This window comes from Paramisgurnus dabryanus, chromosome 7 (genome assembly GCF_030506205.2).
Source record: "Paramisgurnus dabryanus chromosome 7, PD_genome_1.1, whole genome shotgun sequence".
NCBI lineage: Eukaryota > Metazoa > Chordata > Actinopteri > Cypriniformes > Cobitidae > Paramisgurnus > Paramisgurnus dabryanus.
The window spans coordinates 541,135-555,689 of NC_133343.1; the positions used below are offsets into that span (position 1 = coordinate 541,135).

At 35.9% G+C, this 14,555-nt stretch overlaps 1 protein-coding gene across 1 annotated transcript; it reads right to left on the reverse strand.

The window, feature by feature from the left end:
• Positions 1–3,087: 3,087 nt before the first annotated feature.
• On the reverse strand, positions 3,088–11,822 carry LOC135783245 (uncharacterized). The gene is made up of 17 exons (XM_065293909.2): positions 11,788–11,822; positions 11,598–11,712; positions 11,414–11,503; positions 10,296–10,691; positions 10,024–10,128; positions 9,655–9,887; positions 9,389–9,567; positions 8,495–8,588; positions 8,176–8,411; positions 7,741–7,855; positions 6,824–6,941; positions 6,645–6,736; positions 6,122–6,239; positions 4,959–5,060; positions 4,720–4,893; positions 3,716–3,892; positions 3,088–3,414 (listed from the first exon to the last, which is right to left on the reverse strand). The coding sequence occupies exons 2-17, from the start codon at positions 11,611–11,613 to the stop codon at positions 3,206–3,208; spliced, it is 2,454 nt and encodes an 817-aa protein (XP_065149981.2). The 5' UTR covers positions 11,614–11,712; positions 11,788–11,822; the 3' UTR covers positions 3,088–3,205.
• Between the last annotated feature and the right edge of the window lie 2,733 nt (positions 11,823–14,555).

Genomic DNA, 14,555 nt, shown 5'->3' on the forward strand with positions numbered 1-14,555 from the left:
CAACAGCCACAACAACAACAACAACAATAATAATGTTACAGGCTCAGTGAGCACAGTCAGTCAACACGTGAGATGACACGATGATCACAGTGACATTACACCATTCACATACGGTGATAATCAGAGTGTGAGCTATATGTGAGTTCATTGTGATTTCCGAATGTTGAGTTCGTGGTACAGTATGAGTGCACAATGAGGATGCCATGACTTCACATAGTGCACAGTGAATGCACACACACTCTGTTATAGCAGGGCAGCACACATGTCTGGAAAATGTTGGCCCAAGAGTAGAATGTCACCTGTCTTGCCTATAACTTCTAAGAAATATTATAGGAATTATCATAGGATCAAATTTAGGACACTTTCAACACAGCATTTTATACAGCCATATGGTGTGTTGCCTAATGTGTATACATAAGCTATAAAATGTCAACAACAACATTATGGCATCAAGAAGCCTAAATAAAGGTTTTAGAAAGCTCACACATATTGGAGGTAAAAGTGACCAGGATTCACAGATTTGTTTTATCCAAGCATTGTGGCCTAGTGATTAGAGAGTCAGACTTGTGTGTAACCCAGAGTTTGGTGGTTCAATTTTCACAGCTGGCAGGAAGTGATTGAATTTTGGGGTATTGCAGTTATAGTTGCCCTGTGTCTATGTGTGTTTGTGTGTGTTCATGACTTGCATTGAATGGATTCACTATTCAGTGGATGGGTTAAATGCAGAGACAATCATGTCTCTTTCACTTTTTGTTTTATTGGCAGATATCGTTTGCAATTAAAGGCTGTCTGGGCAACATGTTATTCATTTAGTAAACCTATATTAGCTCTCTGCGAGACATCTGGTACTTTTCATATCCTTTATGGGGTAGTATGAGCTCACAGTGAGTGTGCAGTGACCTCATACTATGACCTTAGCACACTGTGACAACATTATGAGGATCTTTTGAGATCATGGTGACTTTACTGAGAGATCAAATTGTATAGTGATCGAGACCGGCAGAAACATAAAGAGCTGGTTACCCAGAGAGCAAAGGGTGTTCGCTGTAGGACATGAGAGATCAAGACAGAGATGCACTTCCTCCTTCACTGCCACAATATCTATAAGAGATCTCTACTTCACCAAATACACTAACTTAATAAAAAATGTACAGCCATGAAGTAGAACACAAATTTTTATATTAGGAGAGGGACAGACAGCAGTGGCTGTGAGATACATGTGGATGTGCCACAGCCTGAGAGACAGCAGGTGAATGTATGGTGTGTGTCTGACCTTAATGTGTTTTCCTACAGTACAACAGTGACCCTCAGTATGTGTGTTTATATGTTAAAACACTGTGATATGAAATGTTCCTGTTCTTCTAAGGTTCTAAAAATTCACAGTAGCCTACTAAACTACTTCTTTTTTTCTTGTAAACCTTTTTGCCTCATCCTCTAGCTGGCTATCCATCCAACTAACCTTACTCTGCATTGCCACCCTGACTATGGTTTATTCACTCCGCTACATTCAAAACATAGATACCGTACACTGGCGGCAAGTACTGAGAGACTCAGCAAGAGTTTCTTTGACTTGGCCGTCTGGTATCTAAATGGTAGTGTGTAGGCACTTTAAGTATGCACATGTATGTATGTATGTGAATATGTATGTATATGTGTCTATATATGCATGTGTATGTATATGTATGTATGTATGTATGTGTTTATGTATGTTGGTGTGTATGCGTAGGTATATGTATGTGTACAAGTGTATGTATGTATATGTGTATGTATGTGTATGTGTGTGTGTGTATGTGTGTGTGTGTATGTGTGTGTGTGTATATATATATATGTATGTATGTATGTATGTATGTATGTATGTATGTATGTATGTATGTATGTATGTATGTATGTATGTGTATATATATATATATATGTATGTATGTATGTATGTATTTATGTATGTATGTGTGTATTTGCGTAATGTATATATCTGCAATAACCTCCAAATATCCTGAGTGTATTGTTATTCTTGTTTGTTACGGTTTTGTTTTGGGTTGAGTAGCACAGAGCCGTCTGTAACATTTCACTGCATTGTATGTATGTGACAAATAAATCTGAATCATTGTTTACATCCATTCAAAACCTATAACTTGATCTTAGGCCTACTCTAAAGCCACGATGGGTTGGTGTTAAGCTAAGCAATGAGCGCTTGGACATGTGAAAAGCGTGAGGCACTGATGAATTAGTGTGGTATTTTGTTTGGTTGTGTTTAAAAAAGGAAATCAAGTTACTTCCTCTTAGATTGTTGTATTACATAGAGAATTGTGTGTTGTGTTTAACAAAAGTGTTTTATGAATTACAAAACTAAATACTGATGATACATCTAGTTTCATTTCCACATAGGCTAGTACACATATTTGTTGTACTGCAACACAAGGATTCACAGGCATTTTATTTGTATATAATTGTTGTATTATTTGGTGCAAAAAATAAAGCAATATGAATGGTGTTTACATTAACTTTTATATATTATGAACACTATTATCTTGCTTTGGCCACATCTCACCAAAATGCCATTGTTTATTATTTTATAACCTTCAGTATCAGCATTTAGGGCACTAGATCACATTGATATTGTTAAGGGCATATATATTGTTATTTTGCACCATGATCTATTACAATATAAAAAAAATATTATAAGACATTGTATTCCACAAATTCTTAATGAGTACATAAGTATTTTGTATTTTCATGGTCACTATTGTAGTTAATGGTAACATGTGAAAATTTGGCTTGAGAAGAATAAAAATATAAAACTTAAGATTAAATATTAAGTATGTGTATACAAATTAATATGAAATATATTTCCCTTAAAAATTAAAATGTGAATATATTCAATATGCAATAAATAACATATGTAACAGTTATACTGCAACATACTGCCCAATGTAAAATCTGAAATATGAAAGGATCAAAGTAAGCAGGCTTTGCTAGCTGTATCTGTCACAATAGTGACAGATGCTCATGGCTAATGTAGAGCCTTCTGATATCCAAATTTGAGGAAAATGAGAACATGTTAGTGTAAGAAAAAACAACAAACACAGTAGCTCATGTTTAGAATGACTTTTACTTATTATTTTGTTTAATAAATCTGAAAAATATTTCAATAAATTCCAAAGAATCAAAGAGTGCTTCCAATGTTTGCGGCTTTAAAATTTAAAATTCTTTAAAATTCATTTTCAGAAAATTCTGAACTGCTGTTGTCCTCAATCTCCTCATCAGCATCTTCCTGCAGCATGAAGAAGGAAGGGTCTGTGTTGACACTGCCATAGGTGCTGGCGACTGCTGCAAGTTTTTGCTGCAGAATGTGCCGCTTTTGTAAGATACAGCAGTGTAGCCCCCTGTGTCCCTCTTCAGTCAGCTCTCTTGGTGGATCTAAAGTAAAAAGTGAAGAAAACTGACATTGATAATAAGCAGCATTTCAGGAACTATATAGTGGGGAAAATGCCCTGCAGTTTGAGTGCCCAACTCTGGTGTTTTACTGTTCATTAATGTGCAATAAATGAATAAATAAATAGAAAAACAGCTAGCAAAACTTAAACACTTTTTTTTAAGAGGTGATTTAAAAATACTTTTAGATTTGAAGCAATATTTACAAGAAACAAATATCCTGCTTACTGGCATTAACATATCTTGACATTATTAAAACAACAACAACAACATTTAAAATACATACTATGGATCTTGATGTCCTCTTTAATCTCCCGAAGGAAGGTGTCCAGTTGGTCCAATGTACTTTTTAGATGTTGATAATGCTGAGTCATCTCTTTCACTATTATTATCTTCTCCTCATCCATGCGCTTGGCCAGCATGACTTGGTCAAACAGCCGCCTCTTCAAGCGGAGACTCACCACTATTTCGTTTAAATAAAATTGGAAGGTAAAAAAATTAAAACACATTAAATTTTTCAGCTTTATGCCTAGCACAGTGCTCTTCATTAATAATTTTGTGTGCCTTGATAATAATATTGATAAATAAACTTGTCCAACAAGGAAAATGTATAAGGGTAATAATCTAGATAATGTCCTATAAAATATCCTATCATCCCAAATTATAAATATAATTATGCAGCCAAAACACCCAAATGATAACAACTGAAGCAAAACACTACAATTTAACAAATAAACTTAAAGAAATGCTCATAGCAGTATCAAGATGTGTGCTTTTAATTTTAGACATACTGTGTTGGCTGTAGGGCTGTGCAAAAAATCGACTGCGATTATCATGTGCGTGTCATCAGTAAAGCCGGTTCGGTGATTAGTATTAAATCGGCATCAGCTGCTTTCAGATGGAGCGGCATTTATTACACAGACCCGTAGTTCACCGAGAAGCTAGGCAAAATCGGGTTCATAATCGAGGAAAATCGACTCTGATTATCTATGGGATTTTGCCTAGCTTCTCGGTGAACTACAGCTCTGTGTAATAAATGCCGCTCCATCTGAAAGCAGCTGATGCCGATTTACTTCTAATCACAGAACCGGCTTTACTGATGACGCACATGATAATCGCAGTCGATTTTTTGCACAGCTCTAGTTGGCTGTGTTACATATTGCATGATGTAGGATATTAAATATTGGTGTTAGGATAAAAGTGTTAAATTGCTGACTGGTATTCCTTGTATGAGCAATCAACTGAATTATGTGAATTTAAAAACAAGCACAAAAATACAACAATACTAACCATCTCCTTGTGCTTCCCAAGGCATAATGAAATCATCAGAGAGACAGCATGCTGCTTCTGTGTCAATTGTGTCTTCACAGCCAGGAAGGGTGTTGTACTGCACTATCTTCTCTCGGAGTGTCTTTTTGAGCTCACCAAGTCTTCTCCGTTTGCGCTGCCTTGTTTGGTTGCTGTCTGTAAGGTTAAAAAACTGATTAGGAAAAAGAAAAAAAAGCAAGCTGAGTGAAAGTACTAAATACCATTCTGTCGATACAGATCACGCTTCTTTCTTCGGATCGAATAAATGATCTCATCAATTTCTTTCTGGAGCTCTTCCTGGCTACCGGGAGTACTGTCTCTCTCTAGAAAAACAGAAATAGCCAAAAGTAAACATTACAGAAAACATGGTATCACCACAGAAATGTAGCCAAATGTATGGAAAAAGTACCATATTTTCCGGACTACAAGTGTTTTTTTTTCATAGTTTGGCCGGTGCTGCGTCTTATAGTCTGGTGCGCCTTGTAAGTCAGAATGAATTAATTTGGACATATGAGAGGCAAGAGACAACATTACAGTCTACAGCCGCAATAGTCTGCTATATGATGCTCATGTATTTATGTAATCTAATGACTTTAGTGATGTGGAATAACAAGCCTGCGAACTTGATGTGTGCTGGCTTGTTCTGTTAATTTCGCCTATTCAGCCTCTGAGGTATGCTCTGTATGCTATTGTTGATCGTCTATATCAGTGGTTCTTAACGTTATTCCTGGAGGCCCACTGCCCTGCATGTTTTGTATGTCTCTTTTATCTGGCAGACTCAGTTCAGTTCATTGAGATCTCTTCTAATGAGCTGATGATTTGAATCAGGTGTGTTAAATAAGGGAGACATACAAAATGTGCAGGGCAGTGGGCCTCGAGGAATAACGTTAAGAACCACTGGTCTATATAACTGATAATGTCACGTTTAACGTACAGACACAGATTTAGCCTGCTGTTCTGTCTGCTATTGTTTAGTTGAATAACTCGTCTTTCCAGATTAAATGTCTGTTCTTCGGCTTGGATTTTGTGAAATAATTTTCTAAATAAATGCAACGTATAGTCTACTGCAGGGGTGTCCAATCCTGCTCCTGGAGGGCCTGTGTCTCTGCAGATTTTTGCTCCAACCCTAATCAAACACACCTGATCCAGTTAATCAAGGTCTTACTAGGCATACTAGAAACTTTCAGGCAGGTGTGGTGAAGGTAGTTTCAGCCAAACTCTGCAGGACACCGGCCCTCCAGGACCGAGTTTGGACACCCCTGGTCTACTGCGACTAATATATGTTATTTCGTCTTCATGACGCATTTTTAATTGATGCGACCCCAGAGCGACTTATAGTCTGGAAAATACAGAACCATTGTATACACTCGCAATTATGACATACCAGTTGCTGCCCATTGCTGCACATCACACACCCACCGATCTGCATCCTCCTCAGAGATGTTTAACTCCTGCTTGAGACTCTCAAGATTGGCTGCTTCCATTTCAGCTCTCTGTGTAGTCTATTTAAATAAATAAAAAATTACTAGTATAACTACAAAATTATTGAACACGATCCCACACTACCAAAAATTATGCAGTCAAGATTTGGGGAATTCTCAGGGGTCAGTACAGCTGGAATGCAATAACTGAGCCTTGCCCTAGAAGAATCACTTCCTTGATCATGGTGCTTAAAGTAAATGACAAACAACATCTAAAGTTGAAAATTGATTTACAGCATCAAGTACCTACTGTCTTTTGACATATTTTTGAAACATCTTTGTACTATAAAAAATGTGAAGTTAATATTTGTAGGTAATCGACACCAGTTTAACGTCGGTAGACCATGTAATACAAATTAATGTCAAAACACCTCCAGGGCCCAGAAAACACCTCAGGACCTAAAACATGCAGTGTAGCCTTCTTACTTTGACAAATCTTTTTGCCAGTGTCTTGTGAAGACTCTCCACCTTCCTATTGTTCCATGCCATGGCAAGCACAGTTATCATATCTGCTCTGCCTTTTAAAACAAAACAGATAAGAACAAATTAATTGTACAATCTAGTATTATGTGTCCAACACAAGGGTTATTTCTTTTTTAACCAACCTGACTTGGTCATGTACTTTGTAGTAAGAGCTGCCCTTGAAAGGAAACTATTGACCTGTTCCACCTCTTCACCGACAGTATTTCCTGCACCATCCTGGCTTCTACCACCCCACCTAACCTGCTCCAAAACATAAGATCAAGACATTTGTCATTAAAATCTTATTTATTAGTTGGTGTATCCTCAATGAATTTGGTGCCATTAGCAAATTTTATTATTTTAATGATCTTAGGTAGAATTATCATGAAAGCAAAGCTTTCATAACAGCAGTTGTGCAATTACAATTTTAACTGTAATGTTAATAATGTTTTAAAAGTTCATCAGTGTTGTGTGTATATTACCCAAAACGCACAATAAATAAGTTATTTTAAACTTATGCTTGAGGATGTCTCACTGATATGACACACTTGATTTAACTCATCAGCTCATTAGTAGAGACTTGAATTGGACCTGAACTGGGTGTGTCAGAAAAGGGAGACATACTGTACAAAATGCAGAGCTAGGGGTCATCCAGGACAGGTTTGGCAACCACTGCAAGTATATCGATAATGTGCATAAACTTTTCTGAAACATGCATATTGAAAGACATAGAAATCCAGCAAATGTTTTTCTGATGCCATAAGGATATGCTCCTGAAACATATTTCCCCAGTTTCACAGACAAGGCTTAAGCTAGTCTCAGACTAAAATGCATGTTTGAGTGGTTTTAATGGAAAGTAACTTGCGCTGACATATCTTAAAACATGTCAGAGTCATTGTTTTGTCTCAAGATGTACACCAGTAATGTTTTTACTATTCTAGTGTACATTTATAGTGTAACTTCAATATCCTAATTGAACTAAGGCCTAATCGTGGCTTTGTCTAAGCCTTGTCTGTGAAACAGGTCCATTGTGACATAAACTTAACTCTGTACACAGTACCTCACATTTGCCAGTGTGGGCCTTAGCATGCATTACGGAGAGGAAAGGCTTCATCATGGTTAGTGGTTGGAGCTCAGGCAACTTCTCTGCCATCTTTTCCAAATAAGGCCAATACCTGTAATGGGAAAACCGCTTAGTTTATAAGGTGCGTGGCAAAAATGGTAAGGAGACAAACCAGGACCGATGTTACTACCTATGTACAATTCCTGTAAACAATCATGAACACCATGTAGTCATATGAATAGTAATATTGCATTATATCTGCAAGAAAATGTGTGGTAGATGTAAACTGATAAAACGGTACCCATATAAACCTTATATTAAGTCCATAATATATTAAATGTGTTCTTTTTAACTAGACATGGTGTTTTTCTCATGCATGGCATAGATTACTAACTGTAAGACATCAGTTGTCATTTGGCAATGGCTATCTACCTGCAAGCAATGTCCATACAGAAGAATGTCACATTTGCAGCTTGTGCCAGTTCCTTCTGCAGGAACATTGGGTAGGCATATATTTCACCACGATAGTGATTCAAGCCTTGCAGCAAGACTCCATGTCTGCACACCGCTATTTCAAGGCCCTCTTCATCCACCTTGGCCCGGGATTTCTGTGATGTTTCTCTGCCTGCTGTAAATGTTGCTGGCCCACAGACATCATGACCTGTCCTCTGAAAGTAAAAACAATATGGTACATGTAATACCAGGACAAGTTTTTAAAAGCTAAGGTTAATAGAGTTGAATAAATCCTTACACTACACATCTGGCTTCTTATTTGCTCAACAAAGGCAGATACTTTGGCATCTTGTGCGATGAACAGTCCATCAAAAAGAGGTGGTTCGTCTGTCCTGTTAAATAATACATTTTTCATCAACAATACAATTAAATAATCATAAATGTTGCATTTACCTTAAATTAATATGAAATTTAACCAGAAACGTGCCACGCATTTTAATCAGTATTAATTTGATCTGAACACTGTGTTTAGGGTATCAGCTTTAATTTGTCCTATGGCATGAACTTGTGCAAGAAGTTAAAAACATACTGTATCAAGTTCAAAAATAAATAACATTGTTAAAGTTGTAGTATATGTCTTTAGGCTACAGAAGGGAGACAAAAGTTATTAAACAATGTACCATATTATTGTCATAGAACTCTAATGTCACAAGCAAACAGTTTTTAAAATGTACCAATTTGGATACAAATTATTTGAATATTAAGCAAGCAATCATGCATTTTACACATTTTGTTATTTCTGAACTTTAAATATAAGTGTACTTTTATAATTTTTTTTACCAACAAACTCAAAATTGTTTTTATGATGCTAAGAGCCAACATTTTTATATTAAAGAAATATGTTCATATGCCAGGACATGACTGAAATTGTATGTATGTAGAAACTTACTGTACATGTTATAGCAATAAGGTGCAGCATAGTTTCTCTATCTATCAAGTCCATCCAACCAATAGCTATACTTGTTTTTCTTTAGAGGGTCATGGCATGGGGGGTCTAGGGCCATGAGTTGCCGCATGGACAGGCTGTCACTGTATTTCATGGCTAAACCAAAAGACTAAAAAAGACTAAAAAAGTGCACAAGTGTGCCATCCTATATCTAAATTGTAAACGATAATAAAAAATTCCACTGACCCTTTGGATTTCTTGAATCTGTAATGTTTTCTATTGCCGTCTGCAGATATAGCCAGCATGTCTGGTGTGCATGCTGGGCATTTAAAAGGCTCCATCAAGCACAGATCTTCCTTTTTATAACTGCAGAAGGCAAACTCCCGAAAAACTCTATTAAACGTATTGCCACAAATACTACCCATCTGGATAAAAGAATGGAACAGTTTTGGTTAATAAAAGATTTTAAAGTCTGAAATTTAAGAAACATTCTAAATGAAAACAGCCCTTACCCGACCCGTGGAAAGAGATCGATGCTCAAGCATTTTGAGAAATGCTTGTTGGGATAAGGATGGGCTAGCTAACTTCATCTGCTCGAATGATGTGAACACATCAAACTTAAACAGCATTTGGCAGCTGGTGGTTGCTGGCCAATATCTAAATTTAAGCAAGTCACTAATTCCAGGAGTCCATTTAGTAGAACACAGTGGACAGCATACACTAGGCAGGCACAGTTTGTATGGACCTTAAAACAAACATGTGTTCACCATTTGACCAGTATTTGTACAGCACAGGACAACACAATAATAGTAATCAATCAATTATTATGCTTAACTTCATCTGGTGGGATATAAAATGTAGACGGAAGTAAAAAGACATACCATTGATTGTCACCAAGACTGTCTGCTTTCCTGGGGTGATTATGAGGTCTTGGTTTGGACCGCAGGAGCAGATTTGCAGTGGCGGAAGAATTGGAAGTATACACACTGCAGAAAATCACATTTTTAGAAAGTAATATCAGTAATGTCTACACATTTACTAAACAAATAAACAGATAAAGGAAACAGCAGACAGAGCTTTTATAGTACCACTGTACATGAAGTGAACATTATGAAAACACGGTAAGAGGACATACTAAATTATCTGAACATACCTTGTTCACTGAGGTGATACTGGTCACCACAAACCACCACAAAGGATGTTGGTGGAATAGGATTGAAAAACCCATCAAACATAACTTCTCTGTTATGAAAAACATTTTTTCTGTGGATCTCTGTGTCGCATGTGGAACAGAAAAACTGAATTCCTGAGGGAACACAGTCCAAGCACCGGACAACAGCATCAGTCATCTTGCATTGTTGACAGCAATGCTGGTTTACAGTCTCTGCAGTCAACATGCAATTTAAAATTTCTGGCATCGCAGCCTTAAATTTTTTTTCAGAGATAGCCTGTCTTTTTGTCCACGCAGACATGGTGGTTGTGTCTTCTTCCACCGATGCAGTGACAGTGACTGAATTTACCAGGTCTTTTAGTCTCTGAAGATGTTGATCTAAATTAATAATAAAAAAGATACTAATAATAATGATAATGATAACAATAAGATAAAAAAGGTTCATTGATGCACTGTGAACTAACATGAACAAACAAAGAACAACTGTATTTTCATTAGCTAATGTTAACAAAACATTAGTGTATACAGAAACTGTGCGTCCACACCGCACAGGCGAAAGCAAAGTGGCCAGAAGTCATTCATTTTTTAATGAGAGCGGCGACGAGCTCCGGCACGACGCGTCATGTACGGGGTGAGCGTCGAGGAGAGTTGAAATCAGCTCAACTTTATGGTAATGAGCTATGACACGGTTTGGCGGCAACAAATCATAAGGCGGAAACGTTCGGCAGCAACTAATCCAAGGGCAGAAACCTCTGCTTGAGAGGATTCCTGAGAATGCATTCGAGCATCAGAGCGTCCACAGTTTTTCTATAGCGTCGTTGACAGCAGCCGGAGCTTTTTTTGACGCTCTCGCCGGTGGCGGTGTAAACGCACAGTAACAAATGTATTGCACATGGTTAGTTCACGTTAGTTAACACATTTTCTAGTTTAAGTAATGAAACTTATAGTAAAGTTTTACTGCAATTTCTTATATGGCTTTATCACTTCATGTGCATTACGGATATGGTCACTACATACATTTTGACACTTTCCTAATTTATAGTTTTTACATTTAAATATTAAGGCTGATATTATTTAGGCTTTCAATTCAATATGCTTACCAAGATTTGGGACCTCCTGTTGAATTTCATTCACCTCCTCAACTTCAGAGAGCTCCTCAACTTCTGAAACCTTAGTGCCAGAGGGTTTCACTGCAAACACAAAATGTAATGATATAGAAAACATTACTTCTGACCAGAAGCATAAACACTTGTGGACAACAGCATGCCTGTACATTTTACCGACCAGATCGATTCTTCATAATCCTAACACGTTGTGGTAGGATGTTCCCATGCTGGTCTCTCTTCCTCCAGGAAACATTGGAAGCTTTAGGTCCCTTTTGCTTTCTTTTCTTTTTGGTCTGAAAGTAAAAACTAAATGAGGGAGACATAAGGAGAGCTATTTTCTTAGGAAAATAATGTATGAAAAGTATTACATTTGTGGTTTCAAACTCATCTGCCAAGGATTTTGCTGCTTGTCTGAATGCCTCAGATGCCATTTGCCGATTTTTTAAAGATAAATAATGAAAGGATAAAGGTATGAAAAGATACAAATAGGGAGAGAGATAAACACAAGAAAAAAGATAGAAACAGAGAGAGAGGCTCTTAAAAGAACCGTTTGATTTGTAAAATATTTCACTGATAAAAGATGGGTACAAAAACCTGAAAACAAAGAGATGAGATGATTAGTTGTACTATCATTCAACTTGTTTCTGAAAGTTACATTTAGATAAATACAAAGTAAATGACTAAAACGGGAATTAAACAGGGTCAAAGGGGAATAAGCAGAGTGTCTAAGCTCCAAGTGCACCAATCAAAACAACTACACAGACTGGTCCATGCCAAACTGTGCCTGTAAATCTGAATTTACTAATGATTATTATTTATTGTCTTTGACTATAGTCTAAAATAGGCTATAATAATGAACCTGAATTTGTCAACACATGTTGTAATTACTTCATCTGTGATGTTTTAATTCTTTAAAATGTAATATTCCAGGTTGAATTGATAACCTAAATTTAAATCATTTAGACAGCTGTTAAACTGTTATGCCCTGATAATATTATTATATAATGCAGAAAATACCTTCGGGATACTGAAATTTATTGTGGCAATATGACAGACATTGCAGTAACGTTACACAACATAGAACTCGGTAACGTATGATTAATTCAAACTTTATTTTAGTTATAAATTAACCGTATAAGTTAGGATAGGCACCATAAAGAATCGTGTTTTGATAGTTAATTAAGAAGCCGGATTTTGCATCTGAGGTAGCTAAGTTAGCAGCACCTGCAAGATAACGTTACTGTAGGTAGCAAAGTAATAACGGGCTAGCTTCTTAATGGGTAAAATGGTATTCTCAACAGACTTGTAATTAAAACGCCAAGATGCACTTGCTTAGCTCCACATGAATTGCAAACAATCAACACGACTACAAATACAACTTTTAAAAAACAGCACAGACATTTTACCTCCGTCCGTCAGGAAAACACCTAGCCACGCCTGCCTTCTTCTTCGTCGTCGTCGTTTCCTTCAACTTCCTCTTGGTTCGTTTAATTATTTATTTTTATTATTTATTTTCATTCAGCACAACTTGGAATAATTAAAATATAATATAATATAAATACATTTGCGGCGCTGAAAATATATATATATATATTCAGCGCCGCAAATGTAAAATGTATAATTATATTATATATTATATTTTCAATACGTTACAATGTATAATTATATGATATAACGTTAAACTGTATCCGTTTTTAATAGTTTTTTTTAGCTTTTTTTCTTACAAAAGGTTTATAATTTAATTAATCATTTGATGTGATAAGAGTTATTGATGTGGCTGATTTCTTTCCAAGATATTTAAAAACATCATAAAACATATATAACTTTTAATTACACAACTTCTCCTGTATTATAATCTTGATTAAATACGATTATAAAACGAATAGCATTTTGATTGGTAATGACAGTCAAACGCCATTTCATGACAAACGAAACTGTCGTTATTTAAAGGGATACTAGAGGGCGCCCTAACTTTAAAACGTAACAGTAGGTCGTTTTAAGCGGCTTGCACATACGACATACTGGGTCGTGTTTTGGAGGAGGACAGTCTCTGTCATGTTTATGCAGAAAATATATTTTGAAATATTTTAAATATATTACAAAATATACACAAAATTAATTTGTTGAAATATGTATTTTTCACGAATATATTTTTTGGCCATTGTATATTTTTAAATATATTTTAAAGCATTTATATTCACATCACATTGAAAGTTAAACTTTGTTTGTTACACACCTGTAGGTTTAAAAGGTTTAAATATATTTATAATATAATGTTTTGTACATAGGCCTACTTATAAATTTTTTACAAACTTTGGCCAAGAAAAATATATATTATTTGTCGTATGGGTTTTAAAATTAGAAATGTATTCGTTGCCCCTGAAATACATTTTGAAATATATATATATATGCATGTTAAAACTAAATAAATTTTCAAATTCAAAAATATATTTAATTAAGCTTTATTTTTTTACAAAATGTGTTAAGCATATATTTTAAACATATTTTGGGCCAGAGAATTTTTTTTTTGCTGTATGGGTAAAAAAAACTCTTTGCCAAAGGGTTAGTTCACCCAAAAATGAAAAGTCTGTCATTATTTACTCACTTTCATGTTGTTACAAACCCGCATAAATGTCTTTGTTCTGATGAACACAAAGGAAGATATTTTGAGAAATGTTTATAACCAAACCGTTCGTGGACCCCATTCACTTCTATAGTAGGAAAAAAGAATGCTGAGGTAAATGGGGTCCACGAATGGTTTGGTTACAAACATTTCTCAAAATATCTTGCTTTGTGTTCAACAGATCAAAGAAATGTATACAGGTTTGTAACAACATGAGAGTGATGAAATGATGACAGAATTTTCATTTTTGGGTGAACTATCCACTTTCAAATATTATTCTTACCACACTGACAAACTTTCATCTGTAGACTAAGTATAAACTTGATAAATTTACTTTAGATTACTCTGAAATCAAGATAATGGACGTGCTTTTGCTCATTAAGTTAATTTATCTTATTTGAAAACTGTGTACTAGAAATTTCTGTTGCCTTTGCATGTGCAAATGCGCGGCAGAAATCCATTCTAGCTAGGGAGGGCACTAGATAGGTAGGGCACTAGACTTGGCGGACACAA

What these genes read in the sequence shown, in the direction of transcription:
- LOC135783245 (XM_065293909.2), bottom strand. An exon ending in GTATCACCTCAGTGAACAAG is followed by an intron (nt 10,129 to 10,295) that starts GTATGTTCAGAT and finishes GATTTTCTGCAG; the next exon opens with TGTGTATACTTCCAATTCTT. An exon ending in AGTCTTGGTGACAATCAATG is followed by an intron (nt 9,888 to 10,023) that starts GTATGTCTTTTT and finishes GTTTGTTTTAAG; the next exon opens with GTCCATACAAACTGTGCCTG.